Source organism: Emys orbicularis, chromosome 7 (assembly GCF_028017835.1).
Source record: "Emys orbicularis isolate rEmyOrb1 chromosome 7, rEmyOrb1.hap1, whole genome shotgun sequence".
Classification (NCBI taxonomy): Eukaryota; Metazoa; Chordata; order Testudines; family Emydidae; genus Emys; species Emys orbicularis.
This window is the reverse complement of record NC_088689.1, coordinates 89,152,891-89,176,058: the sequence shown is the minus strand read 5'-3', so window position 1 is coordinate 89,176,058 and position 23,168 is coordinate 89,152,891. Positions and strand designations below refer to the sequence as shown.

General features: G+C 43.8%; 1 protein-coding gene across 1 annotated transcript in view; it reads right to left on the bottom strand.

The window, feature by feature from the left end:
* The window catches only part of IPPK (inositol-pentakisphosphate 2-kinase), a 98,678-nt gene that overhangs the window by 39,256 nt on the left and 36,254 nt on the right, over positions 1 to 23,168 (bottom strand). The window contains exon 2 of the mRNA XM_065407482.1: positions 17,118 to 17,165. Coding sequence (XP_065263554.1) covers positions 17,118 to 17,165 — 48 coding nt within the window. The remainder of the gene's footprint in view (positions 1 to 17,117; positions 17,166 to 23,168) is intronic.

Sequence of the window (23,168 nt, the reverse complement as noted above, 5' to 3'; positions counted from 1 at the left end):
ACCACTCTGCTCACTGTTTTGAACTCAGCTGCCCTGCACCTAGCTATGCAGTCATGTACCCCTCCCCTTTCAAAACTCCTGGAAGCTTTGACATTCCTCAGCATGGAGAGCTCACAGAGCTGCTGAGGATGCTGCTCCTGGTATCCGTGGAGGCTGTGGGAGAACTCTAAGGGAATCACAGAACCATTAATGTGGAAACCTGCTCTCCCCAGCACTAGGAACACAGCAGCAGGCAGAGTGGGCTGCTGCTGCGGGGGCGGAGGGGGGGGGAACTGCTGTGCTGTAGCAGAGTTGGGGGCTGATGTGGACAGGGGGAGTACAGTGTTCCCTCTAATTTTTCCCACCCATGTGCATGCGGAATGAATTTTGCACATAACAAAATTAATGTGGTGGAGGTAGGGCTGAAGATTTGGAGTGCGGGAGGGAGCTCAGGGCTGGGGGTGCGGGCTCTGGGGTGGAGCCAGGGATGAGGGGCTCAGGGTTGGGGCAGAGGGTTGGGGTGCAGGGGGTGAGTGCTCCAGCTGGGGGTGCAGGCTCTGGGGTGGGGCTGGGGATGAGGGATTTGGGGTGCAGGAGGGTGCTCTGGGGCTACAGCGGGGAGAGAGAACTCTCCCCAGCGCTCTCTCCCAGCAGCAGCACCTGGGCTGGCGGGGAAAGGTGCTTCTCCCTGCCGCAGGAGCTCTGGGGCTGCAGAATAGGCGCCCCTCCCCCGGCCCCAGCAGGATAGGCGTCTCTCTGGGGCTGGGCCCGATCCGGCCGCAGCAGGTCTGGGCTGCAGGCTTAGTTGGGGGCCGGGGAAGGGGCACCCCTCCTCTGGCCGTGGCAGATCCCCGCCCAGACGGGTTCCCTGTGCATCTGTGCAGCGCTAAATAGGCTGCTGCACAGCTTACAGGGAACTTTGGGGGGGGGGGGGGAGATGACCCCTTCCCCTGCCTCAGAATTGGTTGCTCAGGCTGCTGTCTCAACTTTGAGAGACAGCATACTGACACACACTCCCCCAACACACACTGTTTCTGTCTCCCCCACACACACAGTGCCTGTCACACACACTCCCCCCTCCCACACACACACACACACACACACACACACTTCCCCACCCACTTCAGTTGAAAAGCGGCTGGCGATCTAGTAGGATGCCCATAGAACGATAGGCTTGAGAAACCTGCATTGTGTGACACTGTACCTGCCCCAAGAGGCATTGCAAACCCTTCCCAAAACACCCTGTGGCCAGTGGCACAGTGGGGTAGCTACCCACAGTGTACTGCTCTGTGTCAATTCTAGAGCTGCTAATGTGGATGTGCTCTGCCGACACAAGGAGCATAATGTGAACATCAGAGGTTTAATTAAAGTGCTTTAATTAAAGCGGCATAACTTTCGTCGACAAAACTCTGTAGTGTAGACACTGCCTGAGTTTACTTATCTGTATTAGCACAGTCTGATTTCCAGTAACCAAAAAGGATTACCAATATGAAAAAAGATTATATAATAGACTATTACATAACCAGTAGGAAGAGAAAGAAGCAAAAGTGTTCAGGTGGCATTTTTGTCATTCTAGAAAAATTAAGATTTGTCTTATTTAATTAACTCAAGTATCATTACCCCTTTGCATTTTCTTTTTTCCAACTGTGAGGTTGGCTCTCCCTTAGGTTCTTTTGTGGAGGCTCAAGTGAGCTTGGGGAAAGTTTAAGGAAAGGAATATTCTCGGTTTTGCTTGAAAATGTACCAAAACTAGAAGCCAATATTGAATATTCAGTACTAAACAATGACCTCTCAATAGATAATTGAGTTGTTGTTTGTTCATGAGTCAAGAAACAAGAACAACAAAAGTTGGTCAGAAGGCAACAAATCTCAGCAGGATACCTCCCCACCTGTGTAAGAATACCCTTTGTTACAGCACCCTCTTTTTAAAATATTTTGCATTAGGAGAGGCCACATTTCTGTGCTTAGAGGTTTATGACAGATGATACCTACAAAGCAATCCTCCATTGCAGACAAATGACCTAGAAAGGCCTTTTCTGTCTCTTAACTTCCATGGCTGTCAAATTACTGGGCTTCTAAAATCATGGTTTCTCAGCTGGGTACACAGCTTTGGTCTTCAAGTTGATAAACAACTCCTCCAGGGTCAAACATTAAGTCTTCAGTTCTGTTCCAAGAAAAACTAGTCATTTCTAAATATGAATAGGATGTCATAACATGAAAATTATATAATATCTTATTTAAAATACAAAAAGGATTTTCAAACCACAGTCTGACAATCACAGTGCCTGCCAGCCAAAATATGGAATGCTGAAACCAGCTAAAATCAGCTCCACTTCAGAACTCAAATTCCATAACATGCTACAGCAGTGTTTGCACAGATGATGCACACGATCACTCCTGCTGCCATATTATTCACTGAAATACCAAAGCACATTTCAGATAACTGGTACATACTCTGTTCATCAGTATGCAATTTACTAGTAACAATTATAAAAGGGGGGGGGGGGAAGAGAACAAGTCTATAAACTGATGGGACAACTCTGAATTGAAGTTTTGCAGATGCCCTTGTTACCTGTCAGCTCTGTGTATCCAGCCTGTCTGACTCACGAAAGATTCCCCCCCCCCCCCGCCCCCACCTCTGCTTGAACCAAAACCAATCAGAAGAAAGACTTACAGAAAGCAATGAAAAGGCTGTGGGAGACGCACCTCAACCCCTCCGGACAAGGGTGACAGGATTAAGGCAACTCCCCTAGCCTCATCTGCATCAAAGATGGGACAGGGAGGCATCTCCTTTAGCATACAGAATGGAGAACAGAGATTCCAAGGCAAGAACCGCACTGAAATCTGGGACCAGAAAAGCAGGGAAGCACTGCAGGATGGGGGATCTCTGCTCCAGATGTTTAACTACTGAGCTGGGTGTGTGCAGGCATGATCAGACCAATTCTAGTAATAAATCCTTTATTGGTGTCCAAAATACTGAAGCTGCCTAACTGCATTGTGAGCTCCCTGGAAAGAACACCGCCTACAGCCAGGAATGAGCAGTTCCTATTGTCTAGCCCAGTGGTCCCCAATGTGGTGCCTGCGGGCGCCATGGGGCCCGCCGGGGCATTTATGTGCACCCGCCTAGTGCCCAGCACTAGGGAGAGAAGCTGCGGCCCCGTGCCCACCGGGGACAGAGAACTCCGGGACTGCAGGCGCTGGTGTTCTCGGTCCCAGGCAGGCGCGGCGCCGCGGCTTAAGCCGGAGAGAACTTGGGGGGGGGGGGGGGAGAAAGAGAGCCCAGGGCTGGGGTAGGGGGCAGCCAAAACTTTTTTTGCTTGGGGCGGCAAAAAACCTAGAGCCGGCCCTGCCCTGGCAGGCGCGGGGCCTGCCTAGTGCCCAGCAGGGGACAGAGTACTCCAGGACTGCGGGCATCGGCGTTCTCTGTCCTCGCGGCTTTTCTCCGGCTTCTCTCTGGACTCATATAGTATTTAAAGGGTGACTTTTGAAAACCGGTCACCAGACCTCCACGAGGCCCGAGCACGGAAGACGTCGAAGTACACCCCACTGGCCGAGACCCTGAGAGCCCAGGGCTACGAGGTCCAGATACACGCCCTGATCGTGGGAGCCCTGGGCTCCTGGGACCCCCACAACGAGCCGGTTCTGAGAGCGTGCGGAGTTGGTCGATCCTACGCCCGGCTCATGAGACAGCTCATGGTGTCCGACACCATCAGGTGGTCCAGAGACATTTATACGGAACACATCACAGGACACATTCATTCCATGGGTGGCGTACCCGAGCCACTTATCCACTGACAATTTAAAAACTCTTGCACCCCAATCTGGGTCTATGCAGGTTATGCGATATGTATGTATCTTTACATCCTTGCAAACGATACCTGTAACCCCCCCATAACCCAAGCCTGACCCCAGATGTACAGTACCTTGCCTCTTAACTCGTGTATATTTCATTTTAAACATTCACTTTAATAAAATTTTTAAATCTGTTCTTATCATTAAATATGATGTTTTTCGTATTATTTAATGTACAAATACAAAATAAGCCTTGAAAAATTGTTGGCGCCCGCCACACTCTTCTGAAAACATGAATGTGTTACTGGTCACAAAAAGGTTGGGGACCACTGGTCTAGCCTGAACAAAAAAACTTTGGTATACTCCCTTGAGCCATGATTTTACCCATAAACAAATCTAGTATTCTCCCTTGAACCATTGTTGTTTCCCTACAAAAACCCCTACCAGGCTCAAGTAAGGGTTCTGATCCCTGGATCCAAAATCTGCATCAGTTCCATTGGGACTTCATCTTCTCCTGACTGATCGTGCTGGGGGCTCTGCCCGTCTCCAGCACTCCGGACCCTCAGCTACCACCACCAGCTGGGAACTCCGACCGGTTCAAGCTTCACGGAGTGGTGAGAAACCCAACTCTCTCTCTCTCTATTTTTTTTTTTCTACTCTAAGTATAGCTTTCTAACCCTAACTTGTGTGATCAGATATAGTTTTCTAAACCTGACTTTTATAATCAAATTTAAGCTAGATTTTATATTTTAATTGTTTTGTTTGGCTCTCCTTGTATGGTTATTACCAGGCAATAAATAACTTTTATGGTTAAGATGATTGCTTCCTTCCCTCTCTCTCTTTTGTGTTTTTGGTTTCCTCATTTGCTATGCAGCAACGCTCCCCTTACCTAAGCTAAAGATCCCTGTAGCAACCAAAAATCTTGTGGGGTTTGCTCATCAAGTGGGTTACTACCAGTACAATGGTAACGTGAAAGTGCGGCTCGACCCAGCCTGTTGAGTCCAGGGTCATATAAGGGGTCAGCTTGGGAGTGCTGACTGACCCGGTTCACTCAGACAGGTGTGTGAGTGTGAGAGAGAGTTAGTTTCTGGGGTGGGAGGAACGCAGCCCTGGGGGACCTAGGTCCTGCAAGATAGCTCCGCTGGGAGAGAACCTGCAGAAGGAAGTAGTAGAGCTCAGTATGAAAATGCAAGTGACACAAGCAGCACATTGATAGAATTACAGAACCCTTTGGGGTTTGTTCATCAAGTGGGTTACTACCCAGTACAATTGTAACATGAAACTGTGGCTCGACCCAGCCTGCTGAGTCCAGGGGCATAGGAGGGTGTCAGCGTGAAAGTGCGGCTCAAAGAGTAACCTTAGTAAATGAGTGTACCCCAAAGTAATGGGCAAAACTGGTAACACCCTTCAAAAAACTGAAGCCTGTGATGATTACTCAGACTAGGCCCTCAGGAGTAACTGCTACAATAGAATGACATCCAGGTCATGATTATGAACTGGGACATTAAAACTTGACAATATACATGGATATTACTGTGATGGAAGCTATACAAGAGTCTGGATAATAAAGACAGAATACTAGAACTCCATTCCCCTTTGCTTTCGCTATATAGAAAAACAGTATTTGTAGAAGTGTTATCCACTGTATGAAATGTAAATATATACATCTAGGAACAAAGGATGTAGGCCATATTTAGAGGATGAGGTACTCTATCCTGGAAAGCAGTGACTGAAAAAACCACAGGGGTCATAGTGGATAATCCGCTAAACATGGGTTCCCAGTGTGATGCTGTGACCAAAAGGTCTAATCACTATATGATCCTTGGATGTTGTGGAATATGTTAAGTAATGTGTTCAGTTAGTATTATTTTATGTACAGGATTTGTAGGGGAAATAAAATCTGTGGGTGGACATGATAATAATGTAACATCTGAAGACTTTGTTAAAGGCCTTGTGGCTTGTAAGTCGTCCAAATTCCAGTAGTTGGGGGAGGACCATTGGAAGGCAGAGTTGAGATTTGCTGGCTAGTGGTGGGCTATGCTGGGACCTGGCTGCAGTTGCCAGGAACGGACTGTCAAGGCACCAGATATTAATTCACTGGGGACTATAAATGCCACCTTCCCAGGGCCTAGACCAGTGTTTTCAACCACTGTTCCGCGGCACACTAGTGTGCCGCGAGATGTTGCCTGGTGTGCCGTGGGAAAAAAATATTAAACCATGCTTGAATGTCGGAACTGGTTACTAAAATTTTTGAATCCCACCACTGATGTTAAGGACTATAAATAGCTCCGGTGTCACTGTTACACTAACAGGAGGAGGACAGGAGGAGACATCGCAGTAGATCGCCGATGAGCAGAAGAGCGCCAATGGATCTGGATTTGGAGGAAACATGAGCAGAAGAGCGCTGACTGATGGATCTGGATGGAGACATGCGCAGAAGAGTGCTGAGTGTGACGGACAGCGGCTATCTGGAGGAGACAAGCGCAGTAAGTACTGAGTGACAGTGAGATACTGCAGTGATGGACAAGTTTTTGAAAAGGAAAGAACTGGACTGTGAACAAAATTTGGAGCCAGATGAGAGCCCAAGTATGAGTGGGGATCAAAAGAAAGCAAAGATGGTTAGCTCAAGCAAATTCTCTGGCACAAGGCAATATAGCGAAAGCTATATTTCATTTGGATTTACTTTCACCGGAGATGCAAACAAACCAACTCCACTGTGCGTGGTGTGTGGTGAAAAGCTAGCTAACAGTGCTATGGTCCCAAGCAAACTTAAACGCCATCTCCAAACGAAACACCCTTCGCTTCAAAACAAGAATGCGGACTATTTTGTTCGCCTGCGTGAAAACACGGAGAAACAGGCAACTTTCATGAGAAAAACCACAAAGGTAAATGAAAGAGCTCTTAAAGCTAGCTATCAAGTTGCTGAACTTATAGCCAAGTCAAAAAAGTCGCACACTGTGGCAGAGACATTAATACTTCCCGCCTGCAAAGCTATTGTAGAGGAGATGCTCGGACCTGAAGCAGCTAAGGAAATAGCCAAAGTCCCTCTCTCAGACAACACAATTTCCAGACGTATTAATGACATGTCTGCAGACATCGAAAGTGTGGTTTTGGAAAAGATCCGTATCAGTGAGAAATTTGCATTGCAACTTGACGAGTCTACTGATATCAGTGGACATGCTCAACTCTTGGCCAATGTGCGTTTTGTTGATGGTGATGCAATTAGAGAAAACTTCTTTTTTTGCAAGGCATTGCCAGAAAAAACAACAGGAGAAGAAATTTTTCGGGTCACATCAGAATACCTTGAACAAGGAGGACTTAAGTGGGAAAACTGCACAAGTGTCTGCACCGATGGAGCTGCAGCCATGGTCGGGCGCACCAAAGGCTTTGTAAGCAGAGTGAAGGAAAGAAATCCAGATGTGATTGTTACGCATTGTTTTTTACACCGTGAGGCCCTCGTAGCCAAGACTTTACCAGCAGACCTAGTTCATGTGTTGGATGATGTTGTGCGCATGGTAAACTTTGTAAAGTCACGACCCGTGAAAAGTCGCATATTTGCAGCTTTGTGTGAGGAGATGGGAGCGAAGCATAAAACCTTGCTGTTTCATACGGAGGTCCGGTGGTTGTCGCGTGGCAAGGTCTTGGTTCGTGTGTATGAGCTGCGGGAGGAACTTAAAGTATTTCTGACAAATGAGAGGTCAGATTACGCAAAGCTGCTTGCAAGTGATGAGTGGTGTGCAAGGCTGGCATACCTGGCAGATATATTTCATCATCTGAATGAACTGAACACACGAATGCAAGGCCGAAATGAAAACCTGCTTACAAGTACAGATAAAATAAATGGATTCCGTTCAAAGGTGCAACTCTGGCATCAACACGTGGAAAGTGGCAATCTTGAAATGTTCACACTCACCAAGCAATGGCAAGGTGTTCACACTGCTGCACTGTGTGAGATAATAGTTAAACATTTAAAAACTCTCGAGGAGAAGTTGTCATTTTATTTCTCTTCAGTCTCCACTGAATGCCTTGACTGGGTTAGGGACCCTTATAGCTCAGCATCAGTTGGTGGAAAGGACATGACTTTACAGGAGCAGGAGGAACTAACTGAACTGAGACAAAATCGTGGTTTCAAGCTAAGATTTGCTGATCTACCTTTGGACAGTTTTTGGTTGGATACTGCCAAGGAGTTCCCCCTTCTGGCAAACAAAGCTATTTTGACATTGCTCCCATTTTCCACTACATATCTGTGTGAGATGAGCTTTTCAAGCATGATTGCTATAAAAACTAAATACAGAGAGAGACTGAGAGCTGTTGACGAAAAGCTACGTGTGTGTCTTTCTTCGATTCCAGCCAGAATATCAGCTTTGTGTTCAGCCAAACAGGCCCAGGTTGCGCACTGAATAAAGTATTTTATAATTTTTCATATTTCTGTTTACTTACTATTTCATAATAAAGTAATTATAAAATACTTTCTTTGTGTTTATTTGATTCCTATTCAAGAGAATTACTTTATATATAGTCAATATAGGCACAGAGTTAAATTTTTTAACATTTTCTAATGGTGGTGTGCCTCGTGATTTTTTTCATGAAACAAGTGTGCCTTTGCCCAAAAAAAGGTTGAAAAACACTGGCCTAGACTATAGATGAACAGTAACTTAGTTAATTTGTGGGTTTACTTGTAATTAATGGAATTTGCTAATCAAGTCTGGAGTGAAGCTTTGATGACTGGGTATTCCTGCAGTGGCCTTAGAAGAGCACCTACCATCGTTTTAGTGAGTACTCTGATCCTGAGGGCAGGGAATAAAGGAGCAGTGAGGGATGACACACAGGTAAAATTTCCAAGTGCAAAGCATGGTGATGACAACAGTTACCGAGCCTGGAGAGTGTAAGAAGCCCAAGGTTATAACAGATGAATATAGAGGGGAATCTTGAGTGAGGTGGTTATATTACCTCTGGATTTGGCACTAGTGCAGGGGTGGGCAAACTTTTTGGCCTGAGAGCCACATTAGGTTTCAGAAATTGTATGAAGGGCCAGTTAGGGGAGGGGTGTGTGCCCCCCGCCATTTCCCCCCCTGCTTCTCGCCCCAACGGCCCCCCTGGGACTCCTGTTCCATCCAACCCACCCTGTTCCCTGACAGCCCCCCAGGGACCCCTGCCCCATCCACCACCCCACTCCCTGTCCCCTGACCGCCCCCGGAACCTCTGCCCCTGACTGCCCCCCCATGCCCCATCCAACCCCCCCCTTCCTGACTGGCCCCCTGGAACCCCTGTCCCCATTCAACCCCGCTGTTCCCCACCCTCTGAGTGACCTGCCCCCATCCACACCCCCCCCGAACTCCCCTGCCCTCTATCCAAACACACACACACACACACACGCCCGCTCCCTGCCCCCTTACCGCGCAGCATGGAGCACCGGTGGCTGGCGGCGCTACAGCCAAGCTGCACAGCACAGAGCACCGGGTCAGGCCGGGCTCTGCAGCTGCGCTGCCCCAGGAGCTCGCAGCCCGCTGCCCAGAGCATTGCGCCGGTGGCAGGGCACGCTGAGGCTGCAGGGGAGGGAGAACACCAGGGAAGGGGCCGGGGGCTAACCTCCCGGGGCAGGAGCTCAGGGGCCGGGCAGGAGGGGCCCGCGGACCGTAGTTTGCCCACCTCTGCACTAGTGTGATCAGAACTGGACACAGTATTCCAGTAGTTATGTCCACAATACATGAGGAATGTTGATAAATTGAGAAGGGTTTAGATAAGAACCACAAGAATGACTGATGAACTGGAAAACATGCCTTATAGTGATGGAGCTCCTTGAGTCTGTTTAGTTTAACAAAGAGAAAGTTAAGGAGTGACTTGATCACAGTCTGTAAGTACCTACATTGGAATCCAAAGTTTGATAGTAGGCTCTTCAACCTACCAGAGTTAGAACAAGACCCAATGCCTGGAAGACAAACTCAGATGATAAATAAAGCACAAATTTTCAACAGGGAGAGTAATTAACCATTGAAACAACTTGCCAAGAATTATGGTGGATTCTCCATTACTGGCCTTTTTAAATTAAGATTTGGATTTTTTTTCTGAAAGATATTCTCTAGTTTATCCACAGCTATTGGACAAGCAGGAATTAATTCAGGGAAGTCCTATGGTCTGTGTTATACAAGAAATTAGACTACATGAACACAATCGTTCCCACCCCTACTCACAGGCCTTGTAATCTATGAATCGATGAACTTGCACAGTAATTTAAAAGTAATGGTGACCAAGTTGTTTCCTAGTCTTTTGTGATTTTCCACGCTGTCATCTTGGCTCATAGTAACCTGAAGTCATAGAATACTAAGGGAGTGGTTTTACTATTTCAAAAAACTCCAAGCTAATATGCAAGTTTTTCAACAAGGGGCAGTGGAGTAAATTTTACTTTTAACTGATGGTTGTTAGGATTGCTGAACTGGACATCATAGAACTGGAAATTGAAGTTACAAACATGCCAAACTATAAACAACTCCAACAGATTCTATGTGAGGGGTTTACTTTCTCAAACTACAGAGAGTAGGTTTCAACTTACATTTTACTAAGCTTGACAAAATCTCAAGCACATTCAGATGCCTGAAGAATTTTTGCAATGGGTTTGAGTCAATGAACTACCCATGACAAAGTTATTTCCGATGTCCACTAGTTTAAGAATTAATCATTCTACTAACTTTATGAAAAAAACCTTCCCTTACAAGAACAGATATGGAGAAGGATATAATGCAATTCATTTAGTATAAGCAGTAGTCTTAAATAAGAGTGAGATGAGTTAAGAAGTAGGACTATTCGGGGTGTGCAGAGGAGAAGGGGTGAGGTAAAAGCAGTGTATGGTCTCCATGTGAATTTTAAAGCAGCAAATAAACTTTCTGCCAACACTGCAGGTTTGAATATAAAGAACCAATGAAAGGAAGCTGCTGACAAGAGTATTGTCTGACTAACCAAAAACAAACAATGGAAAAAGGATAGAAAATGAAAGACAAAGTTAGTTTTCCATTTAAGTAATTAGTAGGACAACATCAGCAATTTTAAGAGGAGACCTTTTTATGTTTTTTCTTTAAATGTAATATTTGTAAGGTTGAGTGCTGAATGCCTCCAACAGGAGGGTCACTCAATATAAAGATTAAAAACATGAGCTTCTTCTTGGCTATTTGGCCAGTCTTCACATAATCCAATAGGTTTTTTTTGTTGGTTTGTTTTAATATCTGCATATTACCATCAGCTGCAAGGCTATTTGTATTATGCAAATTATCCCCTTACAGATTAGAAACAAAGCAGTGTACTGAGTGTTGTGTGATAAATTGGGACAGCATCCTTCTTCTACGCTTAGCCAAACAGTCGGTCATAGCGATCATTTGCCATTTGGTACGTTCCTGTTCAACCGCGAAAGCTTGACAGCCTGAAAGTCCAACATCGGAACAGACTTGATGAACCAGTGTAATAGGGAATCTGCCTCTGGGCCGCCGCCATCCCTCGGTTGGTAGGATTTTATCCCGAACATTACAAGCCACCCGGAGAATGGCGTTCGCTGGAACGTCTTGTAGCATCCTTGCAACATGTCCAAAAAGCTTAAGGTGCCGCCTGCGGACAATGGCCCCAGTAGTCTGTAAACCCAAACAACCATAAACATCCACATTACATATGAAGTCATTCCACTTTATGCCCAATATACAACGTTGACATTTTGTGTGGAAAACCTCCAGTTTTGTCCAGTATGCGTGGCGTAGTGTCCATGTTTCGCACCTGTACAACAGTATGGGAAGGGTACAGCTCGAATAAATCCTGAACTTGGTTGTCATACTGAGATGATGTTGATTCCATATCCATTGTAAATGGCCCATGGCAGATGTTGCAATGCCAATCCGATGGAGAACCTCCATGTGAGAATTGGAGAAGCTGGTAAGTATAGAACCCAGATAGCAAAAGCTGGAAACTGATTCGACGGTTTTGTTGTTCAAAGTGATTGGAGTGACAGGTGGACCTGGGTCCTAGATTTTGCAGTTTTGTCTTTGACCATGAAACATGGAGACCATTCTTCGCTAACTCCCCCTCCATATGCTGGAGTGCCTCATGAAACGTGTCGGGGCTCTGTACTAAAAGAACAATGTCATCAGCGTAGTCAAGGGCTGTGAGTGAGAGATCACTAATCTCAATGCCTATGGACCTGACGGAATGCTGCATTATGAAATCCATTGCCCGACAAAAAAGCGTGCAGGGACCAAAACGCAACCCTGCTTAACACCAGATCCTGATTTAAAAGGCACTGACATCCGGTTCCCCTGACAAACACGGGCAGTGGTTCCATTATGCAGCTCTCTAATCAAGTCCAGCAGAGGGGTAGGGACACCTACGCCCTTTAAGACCTTCCATAACGTGTCACGGTCTATTGTATCAAATGCAGCCTTAAGATCAACATACACTACATGGAGGGGCTTCCTGAACTCGCGATGTATCTCCGACAACAAGCAAAGGGCCAAAATGGCGTCTAATGTGGACCTGTTCCTCGTAGAGCCTGACTGTTGGGGACGACACTTTCCATGTAGCAAAGGCTCCAGGTGTGCCAGCAAAACATGCACAAACACCTTCCCTGGAACGGAAAGCAAGGTGATCTGCCTGTAGCTCATACATTCACTGCACAGTCCCTTGCCCTTGTAGAATGAGATCACAATACCGTCCTTCCAGGCAGTAGGCAGGGTTCCAGTTCTGGCCATCTTTCGTCTGGGGTGGTGAAGTGATTCTGCTACAGGATCAATAGCACATTTTAGCAGCTCTGAGGGGATGCCATCAGCAGTGGCTGCGCGTCCGTTTTACAGTTTAGAGATGGCATACTTCACTTCATTCAATGTTGGTGCACCAGTACAAATGTCTGGATCCAGAACCATCTCATCCCCCATCCCCACCCCCAAGAGATTGAGACGCCATCCTAGAAGTGCTTAAGACAAACACCATGGTAAACCAAAAAGAAGAGGACTGTCACTAGGTAGCTCCGTTGAGACTGCAAGACCTGATGTTTTTCTCTGAATAATGCAGACAGCATACAACCACAACATAATGGCTGAAAAGTATACCAAGGTCAACTAAACTATCCCATTATACTTCTCCAAGGAGTGGGGAAGGAACAAACTAGCCTCTTTGAATCAGGGAAGTGAAATAAATTTTACCTTTTAAAGTATTCTGTACCTAAAATCAGATGAAACAACTGCAAACATATTGATAATCAAGTGGAATTTAGTGAAGGGTACTTGTATGAAAAACAGAGCAGGAAAATCAGTTTAACTTTGGATGGCTTAGCTAGAAGACAGTAATATACAAAATTGATCCTACAACAAAAGATGTAGGCTCCTTTATAAGACCAATGGGGACAAAGACTTAGCTCTGTCCAGTAATTAGAAACAGAACATTTATTCACAGGGGCCACAAGTGAACATGATGCACAGCTTCATGCTCACTTCAGTCATTAGAAAATTCTGAAAGTCAAATTTTTGCACAACTTTCCACTACATTCTATAGAAAAAATAGCTTTTGGAGTTTCCAGTATTAAGCAGGCCAGGTCCCAATCACTGTAGCAGATAATTTTGCTCTGTTTCTTTTAACATAAGAGTATATTGTTTTCAGAGCTAGCCAAATATCAGAGGTTATCGAGCTACTAGACACATATAATAGTGACCTATGTCAGTGTCAGTTGTTGCCTATTATTTATTATATCATTAGCATGGCACATCTTAAGTAGGGCCTCTGATACTTAGGAAGCAATATAGTTAAGGAATGTGGAAAACTGGTAAACTTCTGATGTATTTTTATGAAAGAATATGCATGACTCAGTTTCCCCTCTCACCTTGTATTGTTACTTGCCAAGGATTCATGGGGTTGGACTTCTTTATCTTCCAGCAGGGGAGATGTGACAGATGAGAGACCTCAGAAGCATGGAAACTTTCAAAGACTATTATACTGAGATGTGCCAGTCGCTATGGGTACATAAGATAATCATAGATTTTTTGTATCAAGGCATGTTTTTGTTCCTGGCTCGCTATGTGTTTCCCCTGTGGAATCTGGAATCACTTGGAGGTAACTAATGCAAATCCCTACATAGGTGAACAATTCTGTAGACATACTACCCCCTGGGGGAAACTGCATATACTGATTTTAACTGGGCTCAGGAGGACCAGTAAACAAATAAGTAGGAACTGTATAAAGGGTCAGCCTGAGCTGACTCAGAGTGACTAACTCTGGAACAAGGAACAGAGACCTACACCTCTACCACGATATAACGCTGTCCTCGGGAGCCAAAAAAATCTTACCGCGTTATAGGTGAAACCGCGTTATATCGAACTTGCTTTGATCCACCGGAGTGCGCAGCCCTGCCCCCCCGGAGCGCAGCTTTACCACGTTATATCCGAATTCGTGTTATATCGGGTCGCGTTATATCGGTGTAGAGGTGTACCAGTATCCCATGCAGATGCTGGGTAATACCTGGTACGCTTAGCATGCATGTCACAGTTCAGGGCAACTGCACATGTAATTCCCCCTCTACAGTCCACCAAAAGGCACACATTTTAGGTTCCTCAGGACTCATCTCTCTTGGGCAGAGATCTGCATCTGTCTCTCTCCTGACCAGGGATTTTTCCAGAATGCACAGTTCCCTGTCTGCATTGTGATAGTCTCCTCAAGCCACACTGCCTAAACAGGCCAAGCAGCTGTGCTTTGCTTTCTTTGCAAAAAGCCATGAACAGCTGTAACTGCCAGCAGCTACAAGTTATATCACAGCGCTTTGTAAGCAAGGACATTTATTCTTAAGCCACTCCCCAGCTCCAACAAGGGGTTTTTCTGTGGTTACAAGTTCGTAACAGCTTTAACCCAGAACACCCCCAATAATGGGTTAGTCTTTCCTTTATACAGCCTGGGCCTTTGATCATGCGACCCTAAGAGCAAGTAACCACCAGACAATGGCTCTCTCCTCAGGGCATTCCTTCAAAAGGCTGGGTTTTTGCATAACCAGAGGTGGGGAATTTGCACCTAGAGATTCCCAGAGCAAACCACTTGACACTGTCTGTCCCAAAAGTCCATTCTTGTCTGGTACATTGTTCAGTACAGTCCTCTGAAGTTCATAACACTTCCCGGGATTCACATCCCATCTCCCCCGTAGAGAGATTACATACAATCCCAGCCCACAATAATGCATAACCTTTACATTTAATACAATGGATTTCAAAGACACTTAAACTTAATTCAATAAGGTTTCCCCCCCCCCGCCCCAAGGATATTGCAGGATACTGCCATGTGTCACAGCATGTACACCATTTATTATTTTATGTTTTCTCTGTAATGCTTTTGTACTAAATAAATATATTTTGCTTTGTGAAGGCTGACTGACTACTGGTAAACACAGCCATAGCCCCTGAGAGAGCGCAGAACTGCAGGCACTAGACTAAAGTCACCCCTGCTGTGATAATCACAATGAATTGCAAGAAAATTGCAACCTAAATCCCCAGCCTGGAGGGAGAGGGACATGAGTTCCTGCCTTGAAGAGGTGAGAGCTAGAGGCCTGAGACCTGAATAAGGGTGCCCTCAAGGAGGCCAAGAAGGGGTCAGAGGTACAGTTATCCCAGAATTGTGACAAAGAGATCCATCCACTGTCTGCAGTACATAAAGTGTACATTTAGGATTTGGTTTGTTTTTTAAAGCAATTCATTAAAAAAATTATTTGTTGCTTACATGTTTATCTATTGCTAAAGCTTATTCTTTAGCTCAACTCTTTTGTTGCTGTGTAGACAGAGCTCAACTGCATTTGCTGGAACCAGGCCAGATGAATAACAAAATTATTGTACTTGTAATGCAATCAGGGCTTAGTGTGATGTATAAAACTGAAGGTAGTTATGATTTCAAGTGAGGAGTGAACAGCAAGAGTGGCTGAACTAAATAATAAAGATTCTGATTTTATGAATTAGAAGGAAGGTGAAGAAAACTGACATGAACAGCACTGTCTACAAAGGAAGTTTTTTGACAATTTTTTCATAAGATGTCAGCAGGTCTTTAGTGATGATAGGGGAAAAAACCCAAGGCCTAACATAATATCTAGTGTAATCTTGCAAGGGGCATTCTCTTTGCAGAATCAAAGTATTTCTAACCTTGAGAACAAAGTATCTGAGATATCTGAGCAATAGCCTCCAATGACTCAAGAAGCATTAATGAGAGAAGAATTCTAAAATAAAGAATAGGAACAGAACTGCTGATCAAGAAAGGCAATTACAATTATTTTATGCTGTGGTAGCATCCAGAGGCCCTAGTCATGTTTGGTACCCCAATGTGAAAGAGGCTGTATATAAACACATAAAAGGACTCAGGGCTTGTCTTCACTACCCGCCTGAATCGGCGGGTAGAAATCGATCTCTCGGGGATCGAATTATCGCGTCTCGTCGGGACGCGACAATCGATCTCCGAATCGACGCGCGTACTCCACCAGCGCAGGTAGGAGTAAGCGCCGTCGACGGGGGAGCCGCGGCGGTCGATTTGCCGCCGTCCTCACAGCGGGGTAAGTCGGCTCGGATGCATAGCTGAATTTGCATATCTTAAATCAATCCCCCCACCCAGTGTAGACCTAGCCTCAGTCCTTGCCTTGAAAAGCTTATAATCCATCTTCTCATTAGTTTCCTTAAGTGAGAGCAGACTTAGTGCTTGTTTACAAGAACACTTAGGTCATGACTAGCCGGGAAGTAAATGTACCCCACTAGCCCACTGCACAGTAAGTATCTGTGTGGACCTTGCTGCCACACACTAAAAATCCTATACTGAGCATTTATCTACCCAGTTTCAAAGCATGGTAGATCAAAGCCCATTAAAAAGTATTAATGTGCAGCAGTAGGGTCCACATGTATACAGTGCGTGGCAGGATAGTGCCAGATAACTAAGTGTTCCTGTAGAAAAGCCCTAAAAGAATGAGCTCTTGCAGATACTGTAAGGCATGTCAGATTATTATTTGGTTTTATAGCTGATGTAGTGGGTTACCACTAAATTGTTCAACTTTAGGCCAGGGTAGAAGCTATTTATAATTGACTGATAGCACCACCCCACTTTCTTAGGGCTTTTTAAAGTATCTTATACTGAAAAAACCCTTAACAGTTCCTTGTCAGAATGTCTACTACTGAATCTGTACTGCCAAGAGCAGCACCAAATTAACAAATCAGCACAATGCTTTTCCCAGTGGGCTCCAAAACTTTATTGCATAGGCCCTAGAACGGACTCCATTATAAAAGTGGGCATTAATATGGATAGAAGTGGAGAGTTTCTTAACACAATGGGTGAACAGTATCAAGTCAGAAGAGTGTGTTGTGTCTTACCTTATTGCGGTTTGGGGAAAACTTCAGAAAACGCAGCACCACACAACGCTAAAGGGAGAGAGTGGGGTGGGGGGAAATTGTTACATTAGCACTAAAAACAGTATGCTAGTTTATGCAGTTTAATTTCTAAAAACAAAATTATTAAAAAATTCATTTAAACATGAAAGAAAGGCAAGGTAGGAGATCTTGTGGTTAAAGCACTGAATCGAGATTCAGGCTGAGTACTACTCCCAGCTTTGACAGATTTCCTCTTGTTCTGTGTTCTTGGACACGGCACTCACTCTGTGCTTCCACTCACCATCTGTAAATTAAGGATAATACTTCCATACCTCACAGGACTGTTCTGATAAATTGCTCAGATATTATGGCACTGACCACCATAGAAAAAAACAAAATGAAATTCAAAGTATTTTCTCCATGAATTTTGGCTCCACATGACTTAGCATGGTTCTGCTAGAGACCTAGTTGCCTGAAAAATCAATACATGATTTCAAGATATTCAGAAGATGTCTATTCACAACACTCACCAAATAGCTGCAATGTTGAAATTCCACCTGGTAATAACACTAAATTTATGAAAGTGAGCAGGTATAAAGGAAAAAAGAGCCACAGCTTGACAACTAAAAAGTCATATGTGACATATTGGGCAAAATACTGTAGATTTCCAATAGGGCCCCTCCTCCGAAACCACATATGTTTCCTACAAGTCAAGATTTTTAAGACACAGAGTAAAGTTACTTCAGCATAATATTTTTTTCAATTCTATACAGGAAACCAACACTGAAGTTCACAAGTTAATCACAGGTAAACTGTATGAAAGTAATAAACACACTTATCCCGGATGACCACTTTCATTTTTAAGAGTCCAAGATGAAACAAACAACTGTTGGCCTAATTTAGATTTAGTAAGAAACTGAGTTGTAAATAGCTGATTAAAGGTCTAGTAAAACACCACTTTCCATGGAGAAGGGAATTCACCTGAGGAATCCTTGCACTCTCAAAAGTCAGTCCTGCCCCAAAGAGCTTACAGTCTAAGTAGCCAATCTGCAAATACTTACTTAGCTGCATTTACTTTTCTTATGTGTTAAGTCCAAGAATGACAGACTTCAAGGGAACTAGGGCATCCTAAAAGACAGCTTTTATTACACAAAACTGGGGGGGCCACAGTAGGGGAAAAAATGAAGCGTTTGTTTTCTGTGTTAAACACTTAGCTGCCTAACTTTTAGAAAAGTTCCAAACATATTATAGGAGACAAAAAAGGAACTACATGTGTCATTTGCTCCTATTGATTAAAGTGTGTTGAAAGCAGAAAAGATGCCCTTAACGCAAATTGGGGAAGACTCTGATTTTGCATCTTTCTGTTATGTTAACTGCAAGTATGTGGAGAAAGTCTCTGGCTATGTTGCAAATAATTTTGTTTATTGTGCTTGTATGTGCCCAATTCAAAGGTGACACCATGGCAAGACAGAACTGAATCCGGGCATTGAAAGCTTTAACCGCATATTGCTGAATGGGAAAGAGCAATAACTATTTTTAATGAATAGTGTGAAAAGGAAGAGCACCAGGAGGGAGGCAAGATAGATGGGGATGGCAATGTCAAAACATTAACAAGTGAGGTCTGGGTACCAACATTATAATTAAACCGAAAACACCCCTTCTGAATTCTAATTTAACTGACCCTGAAAGGGTTCCGATGCTTTGGACTGAAAATTACATTATAAAAAAAATGTTGTAGATAAATCTAGTATTAAAACAAATTAACTTCCGTTTGACTACTGTACTGACAAAAATTGCTGGATGGCATTTATTCATTTCTATAGTTCTATTACTTTTCTTGATAGCGTAAATGTTGGGTTTGAGTTCAACATTCATGAACTTGCATACTGCTTATTTTGAAGTATTACAAGAGTGCTTTCCATGTACACTTTTCAACTGAAATAAGTATTTTCCTCCATGTTTTTAAACATTCAGATAAGTGACATGCTGACCGTTTCCCCATAGCAACTTTAATTCAAATCTTACATACTTCTAAGGCATCCATCTCAGGTAAGCAGATACGATAAAAAGGGTTGAACACTAAATAACAAATTTGGAAAGATATCCTGATTTAAAAAAAAAAAAAAATCCTCTTAGCAAGTTTGAAGTAAGACGGTGCCACATCCCTTTAATGTAACTGAGCTTTGAGAGATGACAATCTGAGGTCACTGTACTTACATTGCAACATCTACTCAACTGTTTAAAACTCAGGTTTTGCAACTTCCATTCTTACAAATAACAGAAATGCAGTTCTGGTAAAGTGGCAAACTTTAAAACAAATAACCCCTTAAAATTAATTTCCAATTTAGTTTTGATAACTCATTATCTCATGATAAATAGCTACAAGTTTTCTTACGTTCCTTCTATGCAGTCTCAGCAATGAGACACATTACCAAAGAAAACGGTGAACATGAAACAATGGGTGTTACCATACACACTGTAACGAGAGTGATCAGTTAAGGTGAGCTATTACCAGCAAGAGAGGGGGGGGGGGGGGACTTTTTGTAGTGTTAATCAAAATGGCCCATTTCCAGCAGTTGACAAGAAGGTGTAAGGAACTGTAGGGGGAAAAATAAACATGGGGAAACTATTTATATATATCTTCCTGCTGTATTTTCCACTGCATGCATCCGATGAAGTGGGTTTTAGCCCACAAAAGCTTATGCTCAAATAAATTTGTTAGTCTCTAAGGTGCCACAAGTACTCACGTTCTTTTTGCGGATACAGACTAACACGCCTGCTACTCTGAAACCTGTCATTACCAAAGAAGTAAAGGTTTAGACTTTGGTAAGTATTCATTAACTCACATGAATTCCCCTCTACTATTAAGTTACTTTCATCCTAATGCCATCTTAACATGGCATTAACATTCTAATTATTTGATCAAATTTGTTCCCTCCTGTTATTTACTTAATATATTTCATTAAAGAAGGCAACTTCCAAGACTCATGGACTTTAAGGTCAGAATGGACCATTATGATCTTCTAGTCTGACCTCCTGCACAACGCAGGCCACAGAATCTCACCCACCCACTCCTGTAACAAACCCCTGACTTATGTCTGAGCTATTCAAGTCCTCAGCTTGTGGTTTAAAGACTTCAAGGTGCAGAGAATCCTCCAGCAAGTGACCCATGCCCCACGCTGCAGAGGAAGGCCAAAAAAAAAAAAACCTCCAGGCCTCTTCCATTCTGCCCTGGAGGAAAATTCCTTCCCGACCCCAAATATGGCAATCAGCTAAACCCTGAGCATGTGGGCAAGAATCACCAGCCAGATACCCAGGAAAGAATTCTCTGTAGTAACTCAGATCCCACCCCATTGAACATCCCATCACAGGCCATTGGACATATTTACCGTTAATAGTCAAAGATCAATTAATTGCCAAAATTAGGCTATCCCATCATAGCATCCCCTCCATAAACTTATCAAGCTTAGTCTTGAAGCCAGATATGTCTTTTGCCTCCACTGCTCCCCTTGGAAGGCTATTCCAGAACTTCACTCCTCTGATGGTTAGAAACCTTCATCTAATTTCAAGTCTAAACTTCCTGATGACCAGTTTATATCCATTTGTTCTTGTGTACACATTGGTACTGAGCTTAAATAATTCCTCTCCCTCCCTGGTATTTATCCCTCTGATATATTTATAGAGAGCAATCATATCTCCCCTCAGCCTTCTTTTGATTAGGCTAAACAAGCCAAGCTCTTTGAGTCTCCTTTCATAAGACCAGGACTGCACACAATATTCCAGATGAGGTTTCACCAGTGCCTTGTATAACGGTACTAACACCTCCTTATCTCTACTGGAAATACCTTGCCTGATGCATCCCAAGACCGCATTAGCTTTTTTCACGGCCATATCACGTTGGCAGCTCATAGTCATCCTGTGATCAACCAATACTCCGAGGTCCTTCTCCTCCTCTGTTAACTTTCAAGTGATGTGTCCCCAGTTTATAACAGATTCTTGTTATTAATCCCTAAATGCATGACCTTGCACTTTTCACTATTAAATTTCATCCTATTACTCCAGTTTACAAGGTCATCCAGATATTCCTGTAGAATCTCCCGGTCCCTCTCTCTATTGGCAATACCTCCCAGCTTTGTGTCATCCGCAAACTTTATTAGCACACTCCCACTTTTTGTGCCAAGGTCAGTAATAAAAAGATTAAATAAGATTGGCCCCAAAACCAAACCCTGAGGAACTCCACTAGTAACCTCCTTCCAGCCTGACAGTTCACCTTTCAGTATGACCCGTTGTAGTCTCCCCTTTAACCAGTTCCTTATCCATCTTTCAGTTTTCATATTGATCTCCATCTTTTCCAATTTAAATAATAATTCCCCATGTGGAACCATATCAAATGCCTTACTGAAATTGAGGTAAATTAGATCCACTGCATTTCCTTTGTCTAAAAAAATCTGTTACCTTCTCAAAGGAGGAGATCAGGTTGGTTTGGTACGATCTACCTTTTGTAAAACCAGATAGTACACAGATGCAAAAATGTTTACAGCAAAGGAAAAATGTGCTGGTTTTTGAAGGATTAGATGTAGAGCACAAAGGAAAACTTGTGCTGATTAGGTGTACAAACAATGTCATCTATTTGATGAAATCTCTTATGTGATGATGACACCACACTGGTACGTGGCACCCATTCTTGTAACTGATTTGAATGTTCAACCAGGAGGATATTGAAAATGAAATCTCTGAGACAGTGTACTTACCTGGATACAACAGAACTAGTCTTAAACTAAGTAGCAAACAGATTTTGAAAGTGGGAGTGATTATTCTTCAGGACTTCATAGCACAAAGCCAACAAGACTAATCTTTTCTAAAACCTCTTCTCTGCATTCATCTTACAAAGGAAATGGTACTTAAAAGGTAACACCCTTCTATGCATGCACATAAGAGAAAGTGACCTTTCATGAAAGGACCAAGGACTCAGTTTACTAAAATGTCCAGGTCAGACAGAGAAAAATGTGGGCCAGGAAATAAAGTGGACCAGAATAAGATAAATGCAGTGAGAAAGGTAAATGCAGTGTGCTATACATTAACATGTCTCAGGTCTCCCCTTCAAGCATCAGGAGGAAGCAAAACAATTTGGGGCTTCTCCACACAGAGAAGTTGTACCATATTAATTAAAACTACACAAGTATTTTTGCCTTATGTGTATGTGCAGTATGTAGCACAATAGGGCCTCAAACCTAATTAGGTCTTCTATGCTGTAATATAATACAAATAAAAAATACCTACTCTTTCAGCCAGTCTGAAATTATTTGTCTCTGGATACTGTGTGCTCTTACATTCAGAGATTACTCACTCTCATTAGGTGAAGTAGGTGGATTGAAGAATAGCTTTGCCTTTCGCTTGCACTATCCAGAGCGGATGTTGAAAGGAAAGACTAATAGTGTACCAAGTAAGATGTTACAAAAGAATCTATGCAGTGAAAGTGAGCTATGGACTGACACAGAGGAGAAACATAAGACAAGACAGACTAAAGCGGCTTTAAAGGGTTGTTTTGTTTGTTTAGGCCAGGTCTAGACTACAGAATTAGGTCGACCTAACTCTGTAAGTGTCTACACTACAGGCTTGCTCTACCGATGTAAGTCCCCCACTACACCGACCTAATAACTCCACCTCCATGAGAGGCATAGCACTTAGGTAGATGTAGTTATAGCTACACAGTGTCTGTGCAGACACTGCATTACTTACATCGCCTGTCAGCAGGGCTCCATGTGGAGCCCACAGCCTGGGCTGTCAGCACCTGGCAGCGGGGCTCATAGCTACGGGGGAGGGATAGCTCAGTGGTTTGAACATTGGCCTGCTAAGCCCAGGGTTGTGAGTTCAATCCTTGCAGGGGCCACTTAGGGATCTGGAGCAAAAAAATCAGTACTTGGTCCTGTTAGTGAAGGCAGGGGGCTGGACTCAATGACTTTTCGGTCCCTTCCAGTTCTAAGAGATAGGACAGCTCAGGCTGTCAGCCCCTACACTGCCCCACTTAAGTTGGCGCAAGCACTCCTGGTGAGT